We start from the raw sequence: 25,879 nt of genomic DNA on the forward strand, positions 1-25,879 counted from the left end.
CATCGGACACACGTTTTCTGAAATTGACAGCACTAGTAGCCAGGCTTCACTTGGTTACTGCCTTCTCTCCACTACCCTGCGTCAAACGGTTGTTAGAAACACACAGTGTGACATTTGGATAAATCTCCGTCACAGTTGACGCCATCACGTGTCAGAATGACAGCTGAGGTCACGCACAAACTGTATAAAACTGACCCGTATGCCAGATGTCCACATTCTTACATTGTGCTTCATATCGTACATTCATCATAAATCATGCAGTCGACGCTTTTTGTACTGTTTTTGGCAGCAGCCAGTACGGTTTTCTACGCCGCCGGCCAGGGGCAGGGTGAGTGTTTGGTCTCATCTAAAATATTCATCGAATTCGTGAATAAATGTATTTCAACTTAGCCTTTTTCAACTTAAATTTTGGTTCCTGATCTCGTTTATTTCGAGGGTGCGGGTAAAAATGAAGCGCAAGCTGGTCTTGAAGAAACAATCTTTTCTTTATAAGCCATTGTAAGGATTTTACCCCCGAAATTGTTGTGTTATTCAGTGTGAGGTATATGAAAAGGTGCCTGAGGCCCCAATCAGAAGTAATTCATCCCAAAATTGCCTAATTTCCAAATGGCTGATTCGTCTGGTCTGGCATCCAAGAACTTCTCGCGCTGGGAATCAGACGCTTGAATAATTTCTCTTTAAGCCCATAGACTTAACACTAGCTTGGACAATGTCAGCTAAGCACCCTAGATGCTAGCTATAGGCGCTCAACGGCCCTTCAACATTACGACCCGATTCCTGAAATATATGAATTGACTTCTTTCCACTATTTTCCAAAGTTGTCAGCACATGGCACCAACCGCCCGGAGTCAGCGCCGCCTGGGCGTGGCCTGAGCAATGCAGCAAAAGCCAAAGCAGGCCGATACCCTAAAATTTTCTGAGCCCGTAAAACACCTTAACTATGATAGTTCACAATTAAAAAGTTCACTCGTGCGACGTGCATGCTTCACCATTTCTAATTCACATATCGACTTCGCACAAATGTGGTTACAAGAACATATAAGACTCTGCTTGTCAGAATTTGATGATCGTTTTATTAAGCAGATATCGTTTTATATAACAGCCATATAAAAAGACACATTTTTTCAGACATATTTTCACCTTGAACCTAATCTTTTTTCAGGTCCGCCATGCAACCCGGGCAACCCCAACTTCAACTGCACGGATAGTTGTGACTGCGCAGAATTGCGGTACTGCCCCCCGGCTTTCCCTTGCTTCCGCCTGCCCAGCGGCAACGAGACCGAGCCTAGCTGCGACTGCAACCAGCTGACGCCGTGCGACTCGTCACACCCGTGCTGGCGCACCACTGTCATCAACGGGACGCTCACCGACAACAACTGCGACTGCGACTCAATTGCCTGCAGCACCAGCCACCCGTGCTACCACCGCCAGTGTAGCTGTGACTGAACTGTGAGCTGGCCGTGACTGGCCGTTCACAGATCACAGTGGCCGTTCTGAAACCGGTTTTTCGATTTTACCTAGCTAGGTAGTTTGGTGCAAGAGGCCTCTGATCTGACGTCAATTGCCTGCTTCGCCTGAGACTGTCGGCCTAGACAGCTTCACTCTGGACGATAAATTTGAATACAGAATAGCATTACAGTCGCATAATTCGAGTGCGTTTTGTTAAGTTTCATCCATCATAACTACAGTGTAGTTGGTCATGGATTGGCATCATTAATTGGCAAGGAAGACCAAAATCTGGAATTACATATCTGAAATAAATGCAATGATATGATGATGGTGTTGATTTCTTCTTTATTGTAACAGTGACGGTGCGCTGTAACGGTGGATTCAAAGACGAAATGATCCAAGTTACCGTCGCATTATTCAAGCGAGCTTTCAGTTTTTTTTTTTTTTATTATTTAATACCACACACTGGCGGATCCAGGGAAAATGCCCCCTCGCAGCGCCCGAAATCGACAACAATGTGCTATAAACAACTTTTATTGAGACTTAAGTTTGTTTTAAACTGCACAGCAGTGCGTACTGCGTAACAAATGGAACCCAATGAGTTTTTTTAATTTGGAAAAGCTTTATTGAAGATACACCCCCCCCCCCCCCCCGCAGCGTCCAAGACCGCCTTTCTGGATCCGACAGTGCTACCATAGGATGACTGTTTTCGGTAATTTTTAAAATGGACGTGGAAAACTACTATGAGGGCTAGTATTGATTACGCTAAATCAGCAAATCAATTATGGCCTTTACCACCGCACTCAATACGGTCTAATTGCACTATTCGAGCATCTTCTTACTCAAATAATAGAAACAAACATATCTCTCTTGAGTTCCATGTTGCCGTTTCTGGAATACATGACATCACGTCATACAACTTGGAGACATAGGTTTAAGGACAACAACACTATGCATTTACCTAAATCATCTCATACAAGATCTAACGTTACAGATATAACCAAGATCGTCACTCTCACTACTAACGAAAGTCGTGTCTATTACCACAACAAAATGCGTACTTACATGAGTCTGCGGGCGGGGTTCAAAATATGTTAACACTTAACACAAAATATCACCTAACTATACTCCATATTCAATTTAGCGCAATAAACTTGCAATAAACTCCAGCTGAGACGGAAACAAAATACTGAATTCGAAATTATAAAATCGCGTGACAATTTTCTCGCGTATACACACTGCGGCGAACCCTCTTGCTGGGCGGCGCCAACACCCACCCCCTTGAAACCACGAGGGGTCGAAAACGAGAGGTTTCAATTTAACTTCACCAGTTTTGTCACTGGGCGCTGCATTACTGTCCCTCTTGTTCGGACAGTCGCAGATCGAACCAATCCATCGGAACTAGTTCGAACAGCTTCAATCAAACCGAGTGGCCACTGGCCTCTGGGAACACTATCATCAACAAGCAGAACTGTGTCTCCTGGTTGAAAGTTCTTTCTTGTTTCTGTCATAACGTGCCTTTCTTGTAGAGTCGGTAAGTATTCGGATCTCCACCGTGTCCAAAAAACATTTGCGAAATGACGAGCTTGCTTCCATTTTTTTCTATTTCCATGGTCCGCCTGGGAGAGGACTCCGAATGGTAACGTTACACCATGTCCTCCCAGAAGAAGAATGTCATTTGGCGAGAGAGGTGGATCGTCCCTGACGTCGCTAGATACTGGCGTAAGCGGTCTACTGTTCAGTATGTTTTCAACTTCACAAAATATGGTTCGGAGTGTCTCTTCCTTGAGCGATTGCGATGTTAAAAGGGATTCGAGTATTCTTCGTATGGATCGTATCTGACGTTCCCACACCCCACCATGATGGGAGGCGCCTGCCACGTTGAATTTCCATGTAATTCCTCGCTTGAGCATTGCTCTTTGTAACACATGCTCATTTTCTGATAACCTTGTCATCTCTAAGCGCAGTTCCCTGTTGGCTCCAGTAAAATTTGTTCCGTTGTCAGACCTTAGTATTTGAACATTACCTCTACGTGCAACGAATCTGCGCAGGGCGCAAATGAATGAGTCTGACGTCAGATTTTCAGCAACCTCCAGATGTACGGCCCTGATAGCAAGACAGGTGAATATGACCCCATATCTCTTGACCTGTGAACGACCTTGAGTGACATAAAATGGTCCAAAGTAATCCACACCTGTTCGCGTAAACGGTGGCTCTTGAGCTTGCACTCTGTCAGACGGAAGATTGGCCATTTGTTGTGATTCAGGTGGTCGGTAGAGTTTAGTGCAACTCAAACAACTGTTTAGAACACGTCTTACACTTGAAATTCCCTTCAGAATCCAAAAACGTTTTCGAAGTTTCGCTAGCGTGAACTGTCTCCCACTGTGCCCTACGGCTTCATGGGCGTCCGTAATGAGTAGTTCTGTAAAATGACCACGACTCGGAATAACGATAGGATGTTTTGTTTCTTCTAAAATCGAAGCCTCTGCTAATCTTCCACCTACCCTAATGATACCGTCTTGCATGAAAGGGTGAAGCTTCACTAATCGACTGGTTCTTGGTACCTCAGCGCCAACTGACAGGTTTTCATACTCCCTTGGAAATTCATGTTCTTGTATATGTCGAATTATTTTCTTTTCTGCTTCACTTTGCTCCTCATAGCACAAAGGGGGAGACATTTTTATAAACCCCTTCTGTCCTTCCTTAAGTGATCTTGTAAATCGTGACAGCCACGACAATCCTCTGAGCAGGGATTCTTTCTGACTATAATGTAAAATGAGCCGCTCCATCGGAGTTTCAGAATCTGGTACAATCGCAGTTTTAGCGCATATCGCCGTTTTTCGCACTTCGGGGTCGTCCTCCGTCACCTCCCTGAAGGCGATCGGTGCTGAGGGCCAAAAGCCTTTGTCCTTCCAAAGGAATTCAGGTCCATTCAGCCATCTCTTACTTTGGACACCCCTAGACACGTCGTCAGCTGGATTGTCTGAACTATTGACATACCTCCATTGTTCTGGCCTTGACCCATCGTGGATTATTGCCAATCTATTTGCTACAAAGGTGTGAAAACGCTTCGCTTTGTTCTGAATGTACCTTAAAACGGTGGTGCTGTCAGTCCAAAATATATGCTCGACATCATCGAATTCAATGGTATCACCTATCAGGGAGCATATTTTTACCGCCGTCGTTGCCGCCATGAGCTCCAGACGAGGTATTGTAGCTCCTTTGAGAGGCGCTAAATGCATCTTGCCCTTGAGAAAAGAACAACAGATTTGTCCTTTGGCATTCGTAAGCCGGATGTAAGAAACCGTTCCGTATGCTACTTCACTGGCGTCAGCAAAATGATGAAGTTGACAAGATACTACGTCTCCAAAGTTATCAGGTTTTACACAACGATTCACTGACAATTCATTCACTTCATTTAGAGCTGATAGCCAAGCCGTCCACTCTTGCTGCTTGACAAGCGGAATACTATCATCCCATCCATTATGTAGCCTGCTCAATTCTTGCAAGATGAGGCGTCCCTTCAGCATGGATGGGCATGACATGCCAATTGGATCATACAAGGAGCCTACAGCTGACAGTAATCCTCGTCTTGTCATCGGCCGGGCAACTAGCTTGTCGTGATCCAATGCCATCTTTAACACATCTTGTTCAGTGTCCCAGATTACACCCAATACTCGCTCAGTGGGAAGGTGACTACTATCGCTGGTCCAGTACGCCAATTGCTTAGACCGCGATTCGCTAGGAATGGATGCAATCAGAGCGGAACTATTGCTCGAAATCTTCTTTAAAGTAAATCCCCCTCGTTTGCACAAAACCATCAGGTCTCGAAGCAGCAGTATAGCGCTTCCTTCGTCAGGCATTGCCTTCAGCAAGTCGTCGACGTAAAAATTCTTCTCAATAGTAGCACAGCTTTCATTCGAGAAACACCCTCGGTTGTCTAAAGCTGTCTTGCGTAATGCAAAGCATGCTATACTGGGTGAAGAAGTGGCTCCAAAAACATGAACTTTCATGCGGTATTCCAATATATCATTTTGAGGATCGCCATCTTTCCACCACAGGAATCTGAATAAATCGCGGTCAGACTCTGGAACATAAACTTGATGGAACATATTTTCAATATCGGCTGTCAGGGCTGCGGAGTCGATGCATTTTCGGCGACTCCGACTCCGACTCCGACTCAGGCTTTCAAAAACCAGCTCCGACTCCGACTCCGACTCCGGGCAGAATTGTCGACTCCGACCGACTCCAACTCCCGACTCCGACTCCGCAGACCTAGCAGGACTGCGGAGTCGACAGATTTTCGGTGACTCCGACTCCGACTCCGGCTCGGGTTTCTAAAATCGACTCCGACTCCGACTCCGACTCCGGTCACAACTGTCGACTTCGACCGACTCCGACTCCGACTCCGACTCCGACTCCGCAGCCCTGTCGGCTGTGAAAGCTATGTTCTCCATACGGAATCTGGTCAACACGTCTAAAAGTGCATTCGTTTGGTCTGGTCCCTGCAAAAGATTGTCATTTAAAGAGATTCCTTTAAAGGTTGCGGCGCCATCAAATACAATGCGAACCTTGTCCGGTTTTTGGGGATGCTGAACGGCGTGATGTGGAAGATACCATACCTTACCATCATTTCTGGATAAATCGGCATTTGGTACGGGCTCTGCGAAACCATTTTGCAACATGTTTTTCATATATAGCTTGTAATCGGACGCCAATTTATCACTCCGCCTAAGCTTATTTCTCAAGCTCAGTAGCCTGCTTGCCGCCATATTCCTGTTATTTGGCAGAATCAGCCCTTCATCTACAACCGGTAGTCCCACCTCATAATGATCTTTAATCAGTCTAGTTGACGCGTGAACGAATTTCTCCCATTTCTTGTCCTCAACAGATGGTCCCATTTTATTTGAATGTAGATTTTCTTCATGTTCCTTGTTGTATAGCTGTTATACAAGCCCTTCAAGGTGTTGCAACTCAGGATGTACCAGTGTTTTGTAACATTTCGCTGGAAATGGTGATGATACCCCACGGAGACCGCTCACAACCCATCCGTATCTTGTTCGCACGGCAAAAGGACCACCCTCTCCGTTGCTTGTCACCACTTCTAATGGTTCCATGGCTAAAAAGGCGTTGGAGCCCAATAAAAGTTCAACTTCTTCATTTTGGCACAGATCTAGTTTGACCCCTTCCAGATGTTTCCATTTACTTATTTCAGTTTGAGTAGGAAAATCAGCAAAGTCCACTGGAATTTTTTCGAGAGAAAACAACTGAGGCAGCTCTAAAATGTTCCCACCATTCTCGTCCGACAACCAAGCTCCGTTGACTATTCGTGTCGTGATGCTAACTTCTCTGTCAACTGTTGTCAGCGATAGTCTGGTCTGTGGCAGGCTCTGTAGTTTCAAAGTTTTAAGCAATCCTTCTGAAATAAATGAATGAGTTGATCCGCTGTCCAGAAAAGCAAGTGTACATTTCCTTTCAAGACCGTGATGTAGGACAACAGGGACGATCGGGAGAGCCGGTCTAAATGAGACGGATGCACCACCTTTCGTGGTGCAAGATGTTACATTTGGGACACCATTTTCTGATCTTTCACTGTTGCCTCCTGATCTATTGATATGGAGAGATGTAGGATGTCGGGAAGCACAAATGGAACAGCTAGCTCGTCGTCTACAGTCAGTACTGCGATGGCCTTGCTTCAAGCAGCCGTAACACAGCGCTGAATCCCTAATAATGGCAATTTTGTCCTGGTGTGGCAACTTCGCAAAGCAACTACAATCGGTGAGTTCATGCCCCTTATCTTGACAGTGAATACATGGGCTTGCTCCGGCACTAACCATCCGTGTCGCGGCCACCAGCGGTTTTGAACGAAATCTGCCCACAGTGACAGAGTTATTTTGCCTTACAGTTGCATTTGACCCACGATTTCCAAACACAGGATTGGTTGCAACTCTTGCCTCCTGTACAACGAAGTTCACTAGATCATCAAACACCACTGCTCTACCCTCATTTTCATTAATGGAGTCGGCTCGATGTCGCCATCTGTGTTGCGAGTGAACGGGTAACTTGGCGCTTATACTCCTCAGGGTTCTGGGGTCACTCATGGCTGCGCTATTTACACCAAAGGCATTCTTGCACTTCATAAGCTCCAGTGCAAAATGGTCTAACCCTTCAATATCGTCTGGTTTCAACTGCAATAAATTTTCAAATTGATCAACAAATGCCGCTGCCAAAACGCTCTCTGAACCGTACCGTCGTGTGAGAAGGTTCTTAGCTTCTTCGTAGCCGTTATCCAGGTATAAGCAAGCTGTAACGATACTATGTGGCTTGCTTTCTGGAATCATATTCTGCTCTAAATAAAATAATCTTTCTTCGTCGGTGGACAGCTTTGAGGCAATTTTTAGGTTAAATGCCTTCATGAAATGAGGAAATTCAGTAACATCACCTCCAAATTTGGGCAATTCAACAGGCGGCAAGCGCATCAACCCAGCAGTTATTTCCCTTTCTCGTCTCAACAGTCCTGCAATATTGCTGCTCTCAGTATTTAGATGGCCGTCGTGGCTCCTTCGGTTTGTCGTGTTCGTGTCGTTCGTAGCATTCGATATCGATCTCGGGGTCTCTTTGTCGCGATTCGATTCAACTATTTCATGGTCTTCATGTCTACCTAGCGCCCTCACCTTGGCTCTAGAAATTTCTATAGCCTCTGTATATTCAAGAATTTCCTTCTGTCTTGCCAATTCAGACATCTTTCTATCTAACTCCTGTTTTTCTAGCACAATTTTCAGCTGTGCTTCTAAGCCCGCACGAAGCGCGTCTTCTTCTATCAATTTTAACCTTGTCATTTCAGCGGCCGATGCAGATGTTTGGATAGAAATAGTATCGCTTATTTGAGGAGCTTCGCCACTTCCAGTAATTTCGACGGTATTCCTTCGTTGCCCACTCGGTAAGGCGGCACTAGCTTGGGGCATGTTTTCATTTGCGTTAAATATCCCAGCGGCCTTACTTGGGACAAATTCAGCCCAACTCTCAAAATCAATTCCTTCTTCGTCTAATGCATCACGCAGCGAAGCAACCAGATCAGCCTTATTCCCTGTGGTCCCTCTCCAGGGGCGGCGGATTCGGGGGGGCAGGGGGGGCAGCTGCCCCCCCTGGCAAACTCGTGGGGGGGCAAAAGTATCTTTTTGCCCCCCCCATAATTTGTGACAAAGCTTAGACAAGAAACCATGTACCTGATTATTCTGTTCGATCATCTGAAGATGTAACCAGATGCCCATATACTTTATCATACGTTGCCTTTCTTAAATGGCAAGCGTTCACGTTCAATTGAAGTTTTCCTCTCTTCAACCTAGTTTTGGAGGCATTATAAGCGTCAACGTGACGCAGCGGAAACCCAGGCCTTCAGTGACCGCTTACAGGGGCGACCTATACCTACTGGGTGGCATGAGAGGAGGCATCGTTCCCTAAGAAATTTTTGGAGGAGGGGCAAACGTATATTCTTGCCCCTCCATAATTTGTGCCCTAAACATGAGGAAAATTTCCATAACCTGATATTGCAGCTATGCGTTCCTACAGTTTGTCCAACGGTGCCTTTTGAATATTAACCATTTCCGCTTTATATCATTTTGTTTTTGTCTTTTCAGATTCGATTTATAGTGTGCAAGAGACGCAACTCATACCTTCAGTGGTCGTTTGCCTCTATTTTGTACCTACATAAATGCCAAATCGCAAGCGAGCGGAGACGGAAGGGCTAGCCATTCGCTTACAGGTAGTTAGGACTGATGAGCGCTCATAATAAGCCACTCCCCTGATTTATTCGAGCGCAACAGTTTCCAGCGCATAAAATGGTAAACGCCGAGGTCGTACACATTGACGACATTGACCAATGCACGGTATGGTATGACACCCAAAGGCCAGTCATCAGAGATCTGCATTGGGCATTCGGAGGCTTGTGTGGGGCCAGTGTAAAAACTGGATGTTCACAGTTCAGTATCCGCTTTATTTCAGTTTTCACTATTAAAAAAGTAAAAATTAATGTTGGAAACTTTTGAGGGTTAGGGCACTGATCATTAGTGGGCCCCCTCTGTCTAAAGGCTGACTATAGAATAAAGAGCATCAAACACGAACAGTAGCGGCGGTGCACCTTCAATTAAGGGGGGGGGGGGGGCTGCCGACTTTTGGTCCCATTCTTTCCATGCAATGCCCATAGGGCTAACGTTAAAATGCCAAAATCAAAGGGGGTCACGGTGCCCCGGTGCCCTCCCCGTTCCGCCGCCTATGAACACGAAAGCGAAATCTGAAGCATTTTGGAAAAATGAGTATGCCCCGCAGCGTACGATAACTACCACAGTGGGTCAAGCCAACGGGGCCCAAGTCTATAATGGCACTTAACGATAGCACTAACCTTGTCTCACTTTTTGTTGAAGTCTGTTCCGAATGGTTTCGGTCACAGACTAGCTGCACTGAGGTCGTTTGGTACCTATGTGCAACTGTAATTAAAGCCACCTGAGGCTGAGGTACCCTGACACCAGGTTGAAGCTGGGTTTGGTAATGCTTCGTCTTTGCAGATATCACTGGCCGCTGATTCTCGAGTGTCTGAATCGGTAGATGTGGCAAAATTTGGTGTGATAATTTGGACCTTACCGCAGTCAGCGCACCCTAAAGCCCTAAAAGAAACGCCCTACCCAGAGCTTCTGGATTCTCGTTCCAGTCCACCGTTCCTTCACCCCAGCCCACCGCCACGCTCCCTCACCTCAGCCCTCCGTTCCCAGCTTGACGAGCATTTGGGCCTTAGTTATGCCTTGCTGTAGGCTAACTATATAAACCCATCGAGACGGCCCGTCTCGGTGAGCTTAGTTGGCGAACTACTGCCTTGGGGAGGGTTTCTGGCGGATCGCTGTCCCAATAGGTTTAGATGCGACCGACTGTCTCTGAATGTTTGAGCGGTCTCCTCCCGCTGTGAGCTAGTTTCAGTTGATATCTGTCTCAGAAATACGTTTTTAAAGGAAGGCTTAAAGGTTAGGAAATCGAACGTCAAATGAACAGAGGAAATGGTAACGAGTTACCTCATTGAAGAATAGCGCTCGCCTACTTCAAAAGATTTGGAACCGTTCTTCAACATCTAATATGCGATCGGGTTATGGCACAACTTTTCCCATTGAAGCTTTTTTTAATACAGCAATACGAAAAGCGTTACATCGTCCACTGGCGGATCCAGGGAGCGGGCATTTAAAGCAAATATTTACTCTCCCTCCCCTGGCCCCTGCATCGCCCGAAATAGACAAAACGTACCTTATGTTTCCTAATAATAACACTTTTATCAGGATTTTTTGCTTTATACTGTTCAGCAGTAGATCCGTAAGGAATCGGAATCCGAGGAGTTTTTGGATTTTGGACTTTTTTGGGGGGTATGTCCCCTACAGCGTCGAAAACGCCTTTCAGGATCCGCCTATGACATCATCTCGACTGGGATCTTGCCCCCCCACGCCAAAATCGAATCCGCCGCCACTGTCCCTCTCCCGCGGGCCTTTAGCTCACATTTCAGTTGATACACGGTGAGTTTGTCCATATTCAATACTTAAGGTTTGAGAATAGTAAAGCTGCGATAGACTTACAGTGGCTGGCTGAAGATTCTGGCTTCAAAACGCAGAATAAATCTTCACGGTAACGTGTTTTAAAATAACTCAGTTTAAAATGTCTTTTCATAAAAGTTAATCGAAGACTCATAAACTATTGATTACGCTAAATCAGCAAATCAATTATGGCCTTTACCACCGCACTCAATACGGTCTAATTGCACTATTCGAGCATCTTCTTACTCAAATAATAGAAACAAACATATCTCTCTTGAGTTCCATGTTGCCGTTTCTGGAATACATGACATCACGTCATACAACTTGGAGACATAGGTTTAAGGACAACAACACTATGCATTTACCTAAATCATCTCATACAAGATCTAACGTTACAGATATAACCAAGATCGTCACTCTCACTACTAACGAAAGTCGTGTCTATTACCACAACAAAATGCGTACTTACATGAGTCTGCGGGCGGGGCAGGGGCGCGGGAACTACTTTCCGACTGGGGGGGCACGCCTTAATAGAGATCAACCTAGGGTACCCCCAAATCTAGTTTTCTCACCGGTTTTAGGCCACTTATTTTTCACCCCTCGGCTTTTTCAACAGAAAAAGAATACATTTGCAAAAAAAAGTGTGGTATTCCGTCTCAAAGCTGTGGGGGCACCGCCCCCACGGCCCCAGAGTTGGGGGGGCAAGCTGCCCCCACTGCCCCCCCGGCTCCCGCGCCTATGGGGCGGGGTTCAAATATGTTAACACTTAACACAAAATATCACCTAACTATACTCCATATTCAATTTAGCGCAATAAACTTGCAATAAACTCCAGCTGAGACGGAAACAAAATACTGAATTCGAAATTATAAAATCGCGTGACAATTTTCTCGCGTATACACACTGCGGCGAACCCTCTTGCTGGGCGGCGCCAACAGCTAGAAAGACGCAGTGAAAAGCAGTCGATAGCTCTCAGTGCGTATGTTTGAAAGTATTTCAGTCATTTTTCATCTTAGAGCAATATTGGGGTCACCAAAGGTCATCAAATTTCAAAATTTGCCAAATGTCATTATATATTTTCAGAAAACATGCCGTTATCTCAGGAAAGTTATGATAGCTAGAAAAGCGCATGGAACAGCAATCGATAGTTTTTGAACTATTCTTTTGATAGATCATCATCAAAATTGACCTCAGGTCAATGGTTAAGCCTCCATAGGCCAAATATTGTGAAACTAGCTGTTTTTGGATACTTTTTTCACAAATAACTTTCGAACCAGCGAATATGAAGATTTGGCAATGGCACTATCGTATTTTTCTCCTTCAGTCGCTCGAAACATATATTTTTTACCTGGTAAGGTCAAGGTCAAATTTTGACCTCAAGTCAAGGTCACATGGTGACCCAAAAAGGTCATGTTGCATATCAATCTATGCGTCTCGACAAGACAAACACAATGAAGCCATCCTCAGCGTTCTATCTATTTCAAATCGAGAGTTATTGGCAAAATCTGTTTGTAGCCTCAAATGACATCGGATCACCTTTCTAGAGGCTATCAGCAAAAAGGACACCTTGGTCGTCACGGGTGGTCCAAATCATTGTGCTTCTAAAATATTTGGACTGTTGCTATGTGTACACACGGATCTAGAGGCATTTTCATTTTTCTCCAATGACCTATAATGGAAAGGTCACGCCACTGTCCTGATCTTAGGTCACAGATATAAAAAAAAATCCGAGACATACCTACAAATTATAGGTGCCCATAACATCATGCAATCCACCAAGTCTGAAACCTCTCTGACAAACGCTGCAGGCTGGACATGATTGCAAACTTTTTTTAGGCTTGGTCAGTTAACTTGACCTGGTGACCTGACCTGACATGACCTGGGGTCAAAAATTCCACACATTGTCCAAAATTGATGTACAGAAAGATAATCCGAGCGGCGCTTTATTCACACAAAAAAAAAAACGCGACAGGGTGGTAACATATGCCCCCCCCCCCCCCCCACTGGGGCGAATGCATGGGACCGACATCATTACACATGTTTGAACGCTTGAAGCCACGAAAAGACTGCAAACGTTCGGCTAATGCGAGCCGACATACGCCGAATCGCGATTCCGGCCAAACATGGTCTCGAAAAGTAAGTAACAGGTCAAAGGTCATTTGGGTCAGGGTCATGAAATTTTCAGAGTAGATGTGAAATTGATGAGCGTGAGGAAACTGAAAGTTTCGTCGCAATCAGTCGCTTTTTACGCGAGTTATTTGCGAAAAACCGAGGGGCGACCACCCCCCTCCCCCTCATGTATACGGGCGAGGGTTAGGGTTGGCTCGGATCGCCTGTTTTTTTTTTTAATGATGGTCTCAGGGCTGTGATGAAAAACAAGTGGCCGAAATCCGGTGAGAAAACAGGATTTGGGGGTGGTAGTGGTACCCTAGGTCGGGCTCCTTCAGTCTGCCCCCCAGTGAAAATTCCTTAGACGAGGCCCTGATTATGGTATGGGGCTCTCGCAGGCTGGTGGCGTGTTATCAGGGGCAGGTTTGTGTGTAGGTTGAGGTGAGATGAAGGTGCTCAGAGGCTATCTAAGGATTCCTTAAAGGGAACCCCCCCCCACCTTCAAAAAAGTTAATGAATTGGCACAAAAGTAATGTACTGTGGTTTAGAAAGAGCAAAAATGAATGTCTACAGAATTTCACCGGAAAATATTCCTTAGTTTTATAAATATTAGACTTTCACTTTTTTATTTCTGGGGGCTTCCGCTGTTCCTATGACGTCATTTGGAAGCAATAATTTGGTATCTTGAAAGTGCGACAGATGTTACGCTCAAAGCATTAATAATATAAGAATAACCAGTAACCTCATAATATAAATCAGAAATAGGAGCCAAAAGGTTATATTTAAAGTTATCGAATATTTCGCTCCTGGAGCTTCGTCAGCGATAATTACAGAAAAACATATACGTTTTAAACATGGAACAACAAAGAACACTGCAGAATAAATAGCAAACTCATGCTACACTTCGCAAGGGACCGACATTTTTGGCGAAGTTTGAATAGGTACAATATGAATGTATGTATACAGTGTACGTATTTACAATGTACACGTGTATAGGTACAATAAACAATAGCTTTACATACAAACATAATCGACTACATGTGCACTGCATACATTACACATAATATCATCAATTATTCACATGTGATTGTTATAACAATCACATGTGAATAATTGATGATATTATGTGTAATGTATGCAGTGCACATGTAGTCGATTATGTTTGTATGTAAAGCTATTGTTTATTGTACCTATACACGTGTATATTGTAAATACGTACACTGTATACATACATTCATATTGTACCTATTCAAACTTCGCCAAAAATGTCGGTCCCTTGCGAAGTGTAGCATGAGTTTGCTATTTATTCTGCAGTGTTCTTTGTTGTTCCATGTTTAAAACGTATATGTTTTTCTGTAATTATCGCTGACGAAGCTCCAGGAGCGAAATATTCGATAACTTTAAATATAACCTTTTGGCTCCTATTTCTGATTTATATTATGAGGTTACTGGTTATTTATATTATTATTCATCATGAGCCTCAAGCAGAGTTTCAGCTTTTAACAAAGCAGTATTTACCATCACAGCAACAAGTGTCTTTTACCAAGGTTTTTGTATAAGCTTTAAACATTGCAGATCTGCGCTGACATCGCAAAGTTAGAGGGGGCATTCAACTGCATTAGTCCCTCTTAATCCAAGTGCTGCAACTTTGAAATTAAATATTTACGATTTAGGACATTTATCGGTGATACGAGTGCCGAAACCGGTGATTGTGAGCTGGGGACGTCAATTTGACTATCTCAACTCAAATCCAAATTCCAGTGTTAGGGTGGGATGGCCACTTTGATGTCGGCTTGGAGTCTTCAGGGGCCTTTACCTCTCGGGCCCTGTAAGTGGCCCGCAAGTGATCATAGGGGACATGTGGATTTCGTCGTCGGAGGTTGCCTTAGGGCCATCGGTGACCAGCGCAAGAGGCTTCAGATGTCAGCATAAGGGGCCTTCGGAAGCTAGCGTGGGCCCTCCGCTCCTGATAGAACTCATGATTCAGGATGGGTCTGTCCAGACAAAATTCCGACGGCGTGGTGATCATGCTATTCATATAATTCAACCTTTGTTCCAAGTTACCAAACGGTAATTACTTGATTCAGCTGAGACGGAATAGGTTCTTCTATTTTTGCAAATGTTAACGTTTTTCTTACTGATGCAATGGGCAAAAAAGTGGCCTAAAACGGCCACTTTTCACTAAAACGGGTGAGAAAACTATATATTTGGGGGTGCCTTAGGTTATTCTATGTTATGAAGCGACACCGGTGAATGTTGGGTGAGCCATCCAGCACACACAAAAAAAAACTTCCCACGCAAATCGCCAAGAAACCGACTCACTGTACTCCTCACTACTGTCATTGGACTCGTCCGAGTCATATTCATGTACTTGGCAGGCAGTCACAGTCTTTCGGCATGTTGGTAGCAGGCATACATTATAGTGAGACCAGACTGCCGGCTGCAGCCGCAGGTTATCAACAGCAGAGTCACCCGGCGCTAGGTCGAACTTGCAGTGTCACTTTTGCTGCGCGATGTCTCAGCACCTGGTTACTACGACAACCAGGCACACGAATCTATTTACAGCAAACAAGATTCCGTCAACCATCACACGAATTTATTGCTGGACTGAAAAACTCGTAATGCACATTTTATTTGTAATGCATTGCATTCGACTGCGGGTTTCGACTGTAATAGGGGCTCGGGCGCTCAACCTCAACAGTCGACAGTCGACACGCCACTCCGACAGCCATAAATACCGGTAAGCATCGACTGAGAAAACAACGGCCGACATTTGTCAACCCTCCACTTATGTCGCATTAACTTGTTGGCCTGAACAGGCCTTGAAGAATCCACATAAACTGGCCCGTTCAGCGGCGGCTGCTACTGGTGACGCCTAATACAACCTTCAACCTCTTACATAGAATCGCCATCATGAAGCATACGCTGCTTGTCCCGTGTATCGCTACCATCATCGCGACATTTTACGTCACCATTGATGCACGAGTATGTAAGTCAACAATCCAACAAACCGAGTTATTCGACGCAATAACCTCACCTACCTATACCAAACAGACAAGAGCTGATTTTTTGTGAGTTTCCTTTGGTGGGTGGTGACTGGTGAACATATCAGGAGGGAATCATATCAAATCATAATCATATGAACATATCAGAACTTACTGTATGCCTGGCCTATTCAAATACATTAGCCAGGGGGTGTGGTAATAACTGGTGTAAGCAAATTGACCACGGTCAAAAATGCATTACCAGAATGCACTTAAGCCAATATTTGGGATGGTCTCGTTCCTAAGTCGGCTAAGAGCTTCGGTCCAGAAAATAAATTTTTCGTTGGCATACAGTAAAATACATACCAAACTCGGCCGGTGATAAATTTTCAAGACCTCAGTCCTTACTGATTTTTGAACTCGGCCTTCGGCCTCGTTCAAAAATCCAGTAAGGACCTCGGTCTTGAAAATTTATTTACACCGGCCTCGTTCAGTATTATATAATACCATCCGATCCAGACTGAGACCGGCTCTACGGTGTTAATAGCAAAACAAACGAACATCGCATATGGACGTAGCCACGCAATCCCCTCAGATCCAGCGTGGTCATCGCCAAGAGAATACAACATCGAAGCGGCTCATATTAGTCGGCATCTTTTGTCCCTTTTATTTGCTAAATGATATGTAAGACGAAAAATTACCCATGCTTTAAACACCTTTAACGCGTATCTCATTTTGCTTTTAAGAATCAGGGGACATTATTATTCTTGGCACAATTTAGAAAATGTGCCTCTTGGATTTTTTATCGTAGAAAGACGCCAGGAGGTCCACGGCTTATAAACATGACCTATAAACTGACTAAATGCTTTCCTTTCGATAGATTGCCTTGACTCCGAAATCATGCCTTCACCGCCTAACGTGCAATCAAAATGTCAAACGTTTTCATTAATATGAAATGTTTTAAAATTCTCAGTTTCCTGGATACGGGACAGCCAATGGCCCCGCCCCCAGGCTCGTCATACTACTGCGCCGTCGGTCAGTTGCGAGGTGGACAGTCATCCACTGACCTTCTGTGATCATTTTCTGCTGACGTCCCACCCACCGGTCAACGTGAAAAGGTCATTCACAAATAATATAAAACAGGCATGTGCGCCACAGGTCTCCATTAATGCGTTGCACAGCGATCAGAATAACGTTGTAATCATGAAGAGCTCTGTACTTGCTTTGTGCCTGGCCACAGTTTTGGCAGTACTTTACGTGTCGGTCGATGCTCATGAGGGTCACGGACATGATCACGGCCACAGTAAGTAGAACAGTCGTATTTAATTCATTTCATGATCCGAAACTGAGTTGGTATTTCTATACATTCAGCACACAGGTTTTGAATAAGCTAACTATTCTTTTTTTAACTTTAAGACTTGTAAGGTATCGTTTGCTGAAAGGCGAGTTATTTTTTCCTTGCCTCGCTATCCGAAATGACAAATTGTAGGCGCTTAGACTCGTTGAGATTCCGAACACCTAAATATAGGTTATGGCCTTTTCCTACAAAATTGAATTTGGAGCCGTTCATTTGTCGAAGACGACGAACTTTATAGATATAGCATATTCATTGATAGCATTTCACTTGAATCGGTATCTCCCCTTGCTAGCTGAGCTTGAACACTCCTCAGGAAGGCACAGCTGTTTCCACTTTTCTGTAAAAAAGTAAATCATTTTCGCTCCAGCCGGACTTTAATCAATCACCGTTGCATCAGCTCAGTAAGGATGGACGATATATAACTCATACAGGTTTGGGCAGATAAATTGGGAGAAACTCGATCGCTTTTAACTCAGGCGTATGAACGCACAAAACTCTCAAACTTTGAACATGCACTTATGTGTCTATCTTGCACACGTTCACTCGATGTGACCTCCCTCCGCTGCTTTGACCTGCTTTTCACGGCGCCTGAAACGTGCGCACGCGCGCCGAGCCTCATCGCGAGAAATGGACGCCATTGCTCGCCGGATGGCCGTCTTGAGGCTGACGGCGCCGTTTCGATGGCGATCGTTGGCCTTCTCCTCGACCACGCCCTACAGCCAGAAATCGCAGGGGTTGAGGTCTGGCGAGTGAGGAGGCCATTTCTCTTTCGGCACGAACTTCGAGATCTTCCGCTTTAGGAGATCTTGCACCTCCGTCGCTGTGTGAGCCGGGGCAGAGTCTTGGACGAGTACCACTTGGTCCAGACTGTAGTGATGCTCCAACCAGAGGATCAGAACCTCTTCCAAGATGGTGAGGTACTCGTTGGTACTGACCCTCAGCCCAGCGGGTACAAAGTGAGGGGGCATGGCTCGCCCATCGCCAGCCACTGCCCCTAACACCATCACTGAGGCGGGGTGCTTGCTTCTCAGCACTGTTGAGACTCCCTCGGGATTCGTTGCGATTAACCCTCGCCGGCACAGGAGGGTTGATGCAACCCCCCCTAAGGTTTTTCGCGAATAACTCGCGTAAGAAGCGGCCGATCGCGACGCAACTTTCAGTACTCTCGCATTGATCAATTTTACACCTACCCTGAAAATTTCATGACCCTGACCAAAATGACCTTTGACCTGTGACCTCTTTTCCGAGACCATGTTTGGCCGGAATCGCGATTCGGCGTATGTCGGCTCGCATTAGCCGCGCGTTTGCAAGCTTTTCGTGGTTTCAAACGTTCAAACATGTGATTTGATGTTGCTTCCATACATTAGGGTGGGTGTCAAGGTCACCTGAAGGTCAGGTCAGGTCCTTGACCTTTGGTGACCTCGGGTGACCTCGGTTCACTTTTTCGAGTTTTACATGTTTCTACTTTCTAGGCTAGTTTTTGGAGCTGAATTCGAATTTAGCAACCATTTGAACATTTACGAAGTAGTTTTGGTGCCTTCGTAACATGTTACGAAGCTGTTAGAGGCGGTTGACACGTATTACGAATACCCGTCACAACCCCTACCGGTTGACCTGACCTGACCTGACCCGAGCTGGTCTAAATGCTTAAAGACATCATCTCTGATCAAAACTAACACGATATTCGTAATCAGCACCCCGGAAAACCACATAGCAGCCACACTTTACGACTTTCTAACAGGTCCCGATTTTCCCGGTTTTCGGGTCATTGACCTGACCTGGAAGGTCACCCGATGACCTAGGACCTTAAAATTGGGTATCATCGGCCTTCTCTCGTGACGGGCAACACGCTCCTTTTTCCGTGAAGCTCTAGCTCGATCAGGGGCCAAACGCGAGGGGGGTCGTACAACCCCCCCCCCCCCCCTTGTGCCGTCGAAGGACGCAAAATGGCCTGTGCCGGCGAGGGTTAACCGAGCGTTTTGGCGGTTAGCTGCTTCGTCAACAGTGAAATTTTTCTCGTCAACAAAGACTGTCACGCGACCTTTTAGCTTCTTAAGGTGGTTCAGTAACAGCTGCGCACGCTCCCTTCGCAACTGCTTTGCTTTATCAGTCAGCAGGTTTTTTTTTTTGTCTCCTGACGTAACACCGCATGCCGAGGACACCGTTTACTGTCCTCCTTACGGTACTGTGACTTACGTGCCGGTCACGAGCCAGCTTGGTCAGAGGGGTCCTCGGATTTGCGAGGATTGACCTTTTGGGTCAGCCAGGAACCACGTGGTTAGCTTCACATCGTTGCGACGCTTGTGGATGGCTCGGGAGGCATCGCCCCCAGCCTCCAGTTTTGCCACAGTACGGTACACTGTCGATCGGGGGAAACCCGGTGACCTTAAATATGGCCTTGTGGGTCTGGCCCGCGCGGAATAAATCTGTAATCGTCTGTCTTTGTCTTCCCTCCGTGGCTGATGGCCTACTTATTACCAACAAATTATCAGCACGTGAAATAAAAAAAAATATTTAGTCAATATTATGACTAAGCTTTAAAAATATCCGCCATTTAATGGATCAGTAGTACAGAAATGAAATTTGTCCCAATTTATCTACCCAACCCTGTCTGCGAAGCTGTAGTGACTTCCACGCACCTACATAGATACGCAGGAAGAGAAATTCTCTCTCCCCTCCCCACTCTCTCTCTCTCTCTCTCTCTCTCTCTCTCTCTCTCTCTCTCTCTCCTCTCTCTCTCTCCCCTTCTCTCCTCTCTCTCTCTTCTCTCTCTCTCTCTCTCTCTCTCTCTCTCTCTCTCTCTCTTCTCTCTCTCTGAACTAAATCCACACAGTTCAACTCTGATTTCGTTTCAGAGTCGCGCCCCTGTGGGCCGGGCCACCGCTGCTACTACTGTCACTACGACTGCGAGTGCAATCATCTGCATGACCAGTGCAAACCGAGTCACCATGCTATCACAAACACGGATCAGTACGACTGCAACTGCAACCACCTGAAGCCATGCAACTCCAAGCATCCGTGCTGGCACGGCCACAAGGTGAAGGGAAGCAAGAAAATTGTCTACGACTGCGACTGCGACCACCTTGGCTACTGCAACGCCAAGCATCCGTGCTGGCACCGCCACTGCGACTGTTACTGCAAGCACCAGCATTGAGACGGGTGTGGTGAGACGCTCCCAACAGGCCGGTCCTGCCACCGTCCGACTTTGGATGCTGTGTGAATCTAGCTGCGTGTCGCGTGAATAAAGCTAAAATAAATCACGTAGCTTATTTTTCCGCCGTGTTATGGGTTATTCTGTAGTTACAACTGCACAAAAGTCTGTCAGCTAGCGCCTACCTTATAATGGTGCTAGCTGTGGATCAAATACAGCTCTTATTTGGTATCTGTGTTATAATGCGTCCAACTGATGTGCATCTTTATAAAATGGACAAATGTATGATAGGTACTAACAGCTGCTCCGCAAGTAACTGTCCGTGATCAGCTGTACTGCACACAAAAGAACAAAATCATCTCAAGTTGCGTAAATGCTCAGCCGATAAATACTGAGTAATTCAGCTTTAACCCGCGCGGGGCTGGGGTCTCCAGCCGAACGCGCGGGGCTGGGGGGGTAAATTTTACCCCCCTGTTATCTCCCGAATAATGGTCCGATTTGGAAAATTCAACGCCAATCGAAAGCTCTCATCACGAACTACTAAAAACATGTACTTAATTTAAAGTTTGAGGTCAAGGTCAAGGTCAGGTCAAGGGTACAAATTGCAAGTTTCTACAGTATCGGCCTTGCACCGTAGTTGCCGAAGAATGGAGTCATGGACTGAGGATGATCGCCCAAAACGTGTTCTTAGGCTACCAAGACAATATTCGTTGCATACAATATCATTCAGAGGTCAAGGTCAAGGTCAGGTCAGGTCAGGTCAGGTCACCAAAAAACAAAATATAGAAAAGGGCATGTGCGACACATGTTTTATGGGTCATTTTAATCATAGAATTCAATAGGCACACTCAATAAGTGATATGGACCACCTCTGGATGAATTTCAGGTCGAGGTCAGGTCAAGGTCAGGTCAAGTGAGGTCAAATTTTGAAGTTGGTTGTTAAGGCCTAAAAAGGTGTCTATCTGATGCAGTTTTTCACGGCGAATCGAATGGTGCTATTTTTGTTTCCGTACGAGGTCTAGAACTTCCAAAAAAGTCATTTTTCAAAAATTTGTGTGTCGTGACGTCATAAAATTTTGAATAACTCCCACATTTTTGAACCGATTCTTCTAAAATTTGGTATGTAGGTGCACATAGACCACTTCTCTGACATATATTCCGGTTTTTTCGATAGACTCAAAATTTTGGATTTTATAATGATTTTCCCAAAAAAGTCAGTTTTTTGAAAAAAATTTAGGCCAAAATCCAAAATTTTCAAAAAACCGAGATAGCCATTTGATAGACAAAGTAAAATACGTATAACCTTTTTTGTTACGTCTTGATTCCTTTAAAAATGAAGATGTTAGCGGCGTTTGAACTTTTGCCGTTTTTGAGGCGAAAATGGCGAACATGACGTCACTAAAACGTCAATTTCTCAAAAATTTTCCGACGGATTTCGCTCAAATTTTCAGGAAACGTGTCAAATTGATGTAAGAAAAGGTACTGAAAGTTTGGCGGCGCTGCGCGTCGCCGTTTTTGAGATATCGCAAAAATTCGCGAGGGGGGGTAAAATTTACCCCCCCCAGCCCCGCGCGGGTTAAAGGGACCCTCCCACCTTAACATTAGATTTGAGTTGAGATAGCCAAAATGGGGTCCCTGGCTCACAATTACCGGTTTCAGCACTCACAACATCGAGAAATGCCTTAAATCGGAAATATTGAATTTCAAAATTGCAGCATTTTAATTCAGAGGGGCTAATGCATAGGAATACCCCTCTGAATGTGTGACGTCAGCGCAGATATCTAACGATTTTTAAATGTTTGACTAAAACGTTTTGTAGCACGCGGTGGTATATGCTGCTTTGCGCGCAACAAATGCCGCACCTTCAAATAAAGTCGCTAGGAACAGCGGAGAACCCAAAAAGTAAACAAAAGTAAAAGTCTAATATCTTGAAAACCGGTGAATATTTTTCGATGAAATTTGGTAGATATTCGTTTTCGCTCTTTCTGAACTTAGCGACATCACTTTCATGCAATTCATTAACTTTTTTGAAGGTGGGAGGGTCCCTTTAACCTTCGCCCCAGTGGGGGGGGGGGGAGTGGGGGGGCATATGTTACCACCCTGTCGCGTTTTTCGCGTGTGAATAAAAAACCGCGGCGCGTAGCTCCGCGCCGCTTGGGGTAGCTTTTCGCACATCAATTTTGGACAATGTGTGAAATTTTTGACCCTAGGTCATGTCAGGTCAGGTCACCAGGTCAAGTTAACTGACCAAGCCTAAAAAAGTTTGCAATCATGTCCAGCCTGCAGTCTTTGTTAGAAAGGTTTTAAACTTGGTGGATTGCATGATGTTATGGGCGCGTACAATTTGTATATCTCGGATTTGTTATATCCGTGACCTAAGGTCAGGTCAGTGGCGTGACCTTACCATTACCATTGTGTGGCCTGAGTCACAGTAGACACAGTCTCCCAGCGACAGTCATGGTAACGTTGGTGCAGGGGCTCGTCTTGTCGATTATTAGGTACTGTCTGTCCGTTTACGGTGCCAGCAATGTAACCCAGCGCAAACGACTTCAAAAGCTGGTTAGGTTTGCTGCACGAGTCGTCTCAGGCCGTAGGAAGTATGATCGGGTGAGCGATGTTATCAACGAACTCGGCTGGCTTAACACCGAGAGCTTGTTCAGGTACCAATCTATCGTGCTGGTGAACAAAATGCTGGCCACGTCAGAGCCGCAGCAGTTCGCCACCTGTCTAGTCACCCGGCAGAGTGTACACGGGCGGGATACCAGGTACAACGACATGCTTGTGACCCCCACTGTCAGGTCAGAGTCCGGACGTTGCCGTTTTCTGTACTCTGCGGTGTCAGGGTACAACGAGCTGCCGGCGGACCTGCGCGCTCTCAGTCAGGCTCGATTCAAGCCGGCACTGAGGGAGCACTTGTTTGACCGCGAGCGAGCCACTTAGCTGTCCTAGTTAGCACACGTGATGAGGGTGAATGTGTGAATGATTGCGGTGACTGTTGTCATATCCCATTCGATTTGTATATGCACAACGACTTGGACATAGAATAGCCGTGTTTCCACGGACATGTCTGTAATGTGAAATAGATAAATAAATAAATACATTATAAGTCAATGGAGAAAAATGAAAATGCCTCTAGATCCGTGTGTACGCATAGGAACAGTCCAAATATTTCAGAATCACAATGATTTGGACCACCCGTGACGACCAAGGTGTCGTTTTTGCTGATAGCCTCTAGAAAGGTCATCCGAGGTCATTTGAGGCTACAAACAGATTTTTGCCAATAACTCTCGATTGGAAAGAGATAGAACGCTGGGGATGGTCTCATTGTGTTTGTCTTGCCGAGACGCATCGACTGATATGCAGCATTACCTTTTCCGGTCAGGTCATGACCTTGACCTGAGGTCAAATTTTCAAGTTGACCTTGCAAGGTCAAATTATAGTTCATTCGTCTCGGCGAGATGCGTCTCGGCGAGAGGAACACGATTCTGGCAATAGAAATGTCATGGCGTTTTTGAGTCAAAAGTTATGATTGAAAAACGCTTTTCGTAAAAACAGCTATTTTTGGAGTTTTTGCCCTCTGGAGGCTAAACCGTTGACCTGAGGTCAATTGCGATGATGACCTTATCGAAAGAAGAGTTCAAGAGCTATCGATTGCGTTTCAATGCGTTTTTCTAACTATCATATTTCCTGAGATAAATGCATGTTTTTGGAAAAATATAACGACATTTGGCAAATTTTCACCTTTGATGACCTCCAGTGACTCCAATATTGCTCTAAGATGAAAAATGACCGAAATACTTTCAAACGTACGCATTGAGAGCTATCGATTGCTTTTTACCGCGTCTTTCTAGCCCTCTTAGTTTTGAGTTAGATGTGGGTGGTAACATATGCCCCCCCCCCCTACTAGGGCTAAGTTGGCTGAGACCGCCACTGGGGCGCGGGTTAAAGGAAGCGCCATCTCCCAGTCCTATATATGAATCACACTCAGGGTCGCAGTCACCGAAGCCGATTGAAGAGCGTCCCAACGGCCGGCCGGCCGGCCGCTCATACAACATTAACCCTCGCCCGCACATGGGGTGGGGGTTGCCATCCCCCCCCCCCAGGTAGTTTTTCTGCTCTGCACTCACATTTTTAGAGCTAGTAGGCTGATTTTTCGTACAGCTGCTCCTCTATCTTTTTGATGTCCACTGAAAATTTCAAGTTTCTGTGGTTTTTGGTTTCGGAGATATGACCTTGTTTTTCAGGTCATGTCATGACCCAAATGACCAATTCTCAACTGATCTTGCGTTGGCTATGGGCCTTGTGAGCTTTTGACACCTTGGTTTCGGCCTTTTTTTGCCATTCTTACCTCCACCTATCATGGAACATGTTGCTCAGTTGATGTACATGTCAAGGTCAGGGTCAAGGTCAACCTAGGTCACCCAAAATAATTGCGCTTTAGCCCGCGCGGGGCTGGGGTCTCCAGCCGAACGCGCGGTGCTGGGGGGTAAATTTTACCCCCCCCCCTGTTATCTCCCGAACTAATGGTCCGATTTGGAAAATTCAAACGCCAATCGAAGATCTCATCACGAACAACTAAAAGCATGTACTTGATATAAAGTTTGAGGTCAAGGTCAAGGTCAGGTCAAGGGTACAAATTGCAAGTGTCTACAGTATCGGCCTTGCACCGTAGTTGCCGAAAATGGAGTCATGGACTGAGACTGATTGCCCAAAACGTGTTTTAGGCTACCAAGACTATTCGTTGCATACAATATCATTCAAGGTCAAGGTCAAGGTCAGGTCAGGTCGGTCAGGTCACCAAAACAAAGTATAGAAAAAGGCATGTGCGACACATGTTTTATGGGTCATTTTACTCATAGAATTCAATAGGCACACTCAATAAGTGATATGGACCACCTCTTGGAACTTCAGGTCCAGGTCAGGTCAAGGTCAGGTCAATTGTGAGGTCAAATTTTGAAAATGGTTGTTAAGGCCTAAAAAGGTGTCTATCTGATGCAGTTTTTCACGGAGAATCGAATGGTGCTATTTTTGTTTCCGTACGAGGTCTAGAACTTCCAAAAATCTTTTTTCAAAGTTTTTGTGTGTCGTGACGTCATACAATTTTGAATAGGTCCCACATTTTTGAACCGATTCTTCTAAAAATTGGTATGTAAGTGCACATAGACCACCTCTCTGACATTTATTTCGTTTTTTTTTTGATAAACTCAAAATTTTGAATTTAATAATTATTTTCCCAAAAAAGGTCAGTTTTTTTTAAAATTTG

At 45.3% G+C, this 25,879-nt stretch overlaps 4 protein-coding genes across 4 annotated transcripts; 2 read left to right on the forward strand and 2 right to left on the reverse strand.

Annotated features, from left to right (window-relative positions):
• Nucleotides 1-214: 214 nt before the first annotated feature.
• On the forward strand, nucleotides 215-1,775 carry LOC122385249 (cement protein 20-like). Its single transcript, XM_043373383.1, has 2 exons — nucleotides 215-328; nucleotides 1,163-1,775. Exons 1-2 carry the CDS (start codon nucleotides 256-258, stop codon nucleotides 1,444-1,446), a joined length of 357 nt encoding a protein of 118 aa, XP_043229318.1. The 5' UTR covers nucleotides 215-255; the 3' UTR covers nucleotides 1,447-1,775.
• A 538-nt stretch (nucleotides 1,776-2,313) lies between these two features.
• LOC122385245 lies at nucleotides 2,314-5,006 on the reverse strand. Its single transcript, XM_043373379.1, has 2 exons — nucleotides 2,515-5,006; nucleotides 2,314-2,340 (listed from the first exon to the last, which is right to left on the reverse strand). The coding sequence occupies exon 1, from the start codon at nucleotides 4,992-4,994 to the stop codon at nucleotides 2,763-2,765; it is 2,232 nt and encodes a 743-aa protein (XP_043229314.1). The 5' UTR covers nucleotides 4,995-5,006; the 3' UTR covers nucleotides 2,314-2,340; nucleotides 2,515-2,762.
• An 881-nt stretch (nucleotides 5,007-5,887) lies between these two features.
• Nucleotides 5,888-11,491, reverse strand: LOC122385246. Its single transcript, XM_043373380.1, has 2 exons — nucleotides 10,957-11,491; nucleotides 5,888-8,545 (listed from the first exon to the last, which is right to left on the reverse strand). The coding sequence occupies exons 1-2, from the start codon at nucleotides 11,009-11,011 to the stop codon at nucleotides 6,396-6,398; spliced, it is 2,205 nt and encodes a 734-aa protein (XP_043229315.1). The 5' UTR covers nucleotides 11,012-11,491; the 3' UTR covers nucleotides 5,888-6,395.
• A 5,769-nt stretch (nucleotides 11,492-17,260) lies between these two features.
• On the forward strand, nucleotides 17,261-20,736 carry LOC122385259 (cement protein 20-like). Its single transcript, XM_043373399.1, has 2 exons — nucleotides 17,261-17,411; nucleotides 20,321-20,736. The coding sequence occupies exons 1-2, from the start codon at nucleotides 17,312-17,314 to the stop codon at nucleotides 20,617-20,619; spliced, it is 399 nt and encodes a 132-aa protein (XP_043229334.1). The 5' UTR covers nucleotides 17,261-17,311; the 3' UTR covers nucleotides 20,620-20,736.
• The last annotated feature ends 5,143 nt before the right edge of the window (nucleotides 20,737-25,879 follow it).

The sequence above is a fragment of the Amphibalanus amphitrite genome, unplaced genomic scaffold (assembly GCF_019059575.1).
Source record: "Amphibalanus amphitrite isolate SeventyFive unplaced genomic scaffold, NRLGWU_Aamphi_draft 000212F_arrow, whole genome shotgun sequence".
NCBI classification, from domain to species: domain Eukaryota; kingdom Metazoa; phylum Arthropoda; class Thecostraca; order Balanomorpha; family Balanidae; genus Amphibalanus; species Amphibalanus amphitrite.

Bases quoted from the DNA above. Each gene is read 5' to 3' on its own strand.
- LOC122385249 (XM_043373383.1), top strand. From the start codon at position 256: ATGCAGTCGACGCTTTTTGTACTGTTTTTGGCAGCAGCCAGTACGGTT. The intron at 329-1,162 runs GTGAGTGTTTGG...ATCTTTTTTCAG, and splicing joins CGCCGCCGGCCAGGGGCAGG to GTCCGCCATGCAACCCGGGC.
- LOC122385245 (XM_043373379.1), bottom strand. From the start codon at position 4,994: ATGTCATGCCCATCCATGCTGAAGGGACGCCTCATCTTGCAAGAATTG.
- LOC122385246 (XM_043373380.1), bottom strand. From the start codon at position 11,011: ATGGACAAACTCACCGTGTATCAACTGAAATGTGAGCTAAAGGCCCGC. The intron at 8,546-10,956 runs GGACAGTGGCGG...GCCCCTGGAGAG, and splicing joins GCTAAAGGCCCGCGGGAGAG to GGACCACAGGGAATAAGGCT.
- LOC122385259 (XM_043373399.1), top strand. From the start codon at position 17,312: ATGAAGAGCTCTGTACTTGCTTTGTGCCTGGCCACAGTTTTGGCAGTA. The intron at 17,412-20,320 runs GTAAGTAGAACA...ATTTCGTTTCAG, and splicing joins CGGACATGATCACGGCCACA to AGTCGCGCCCCTGTGGGCCG.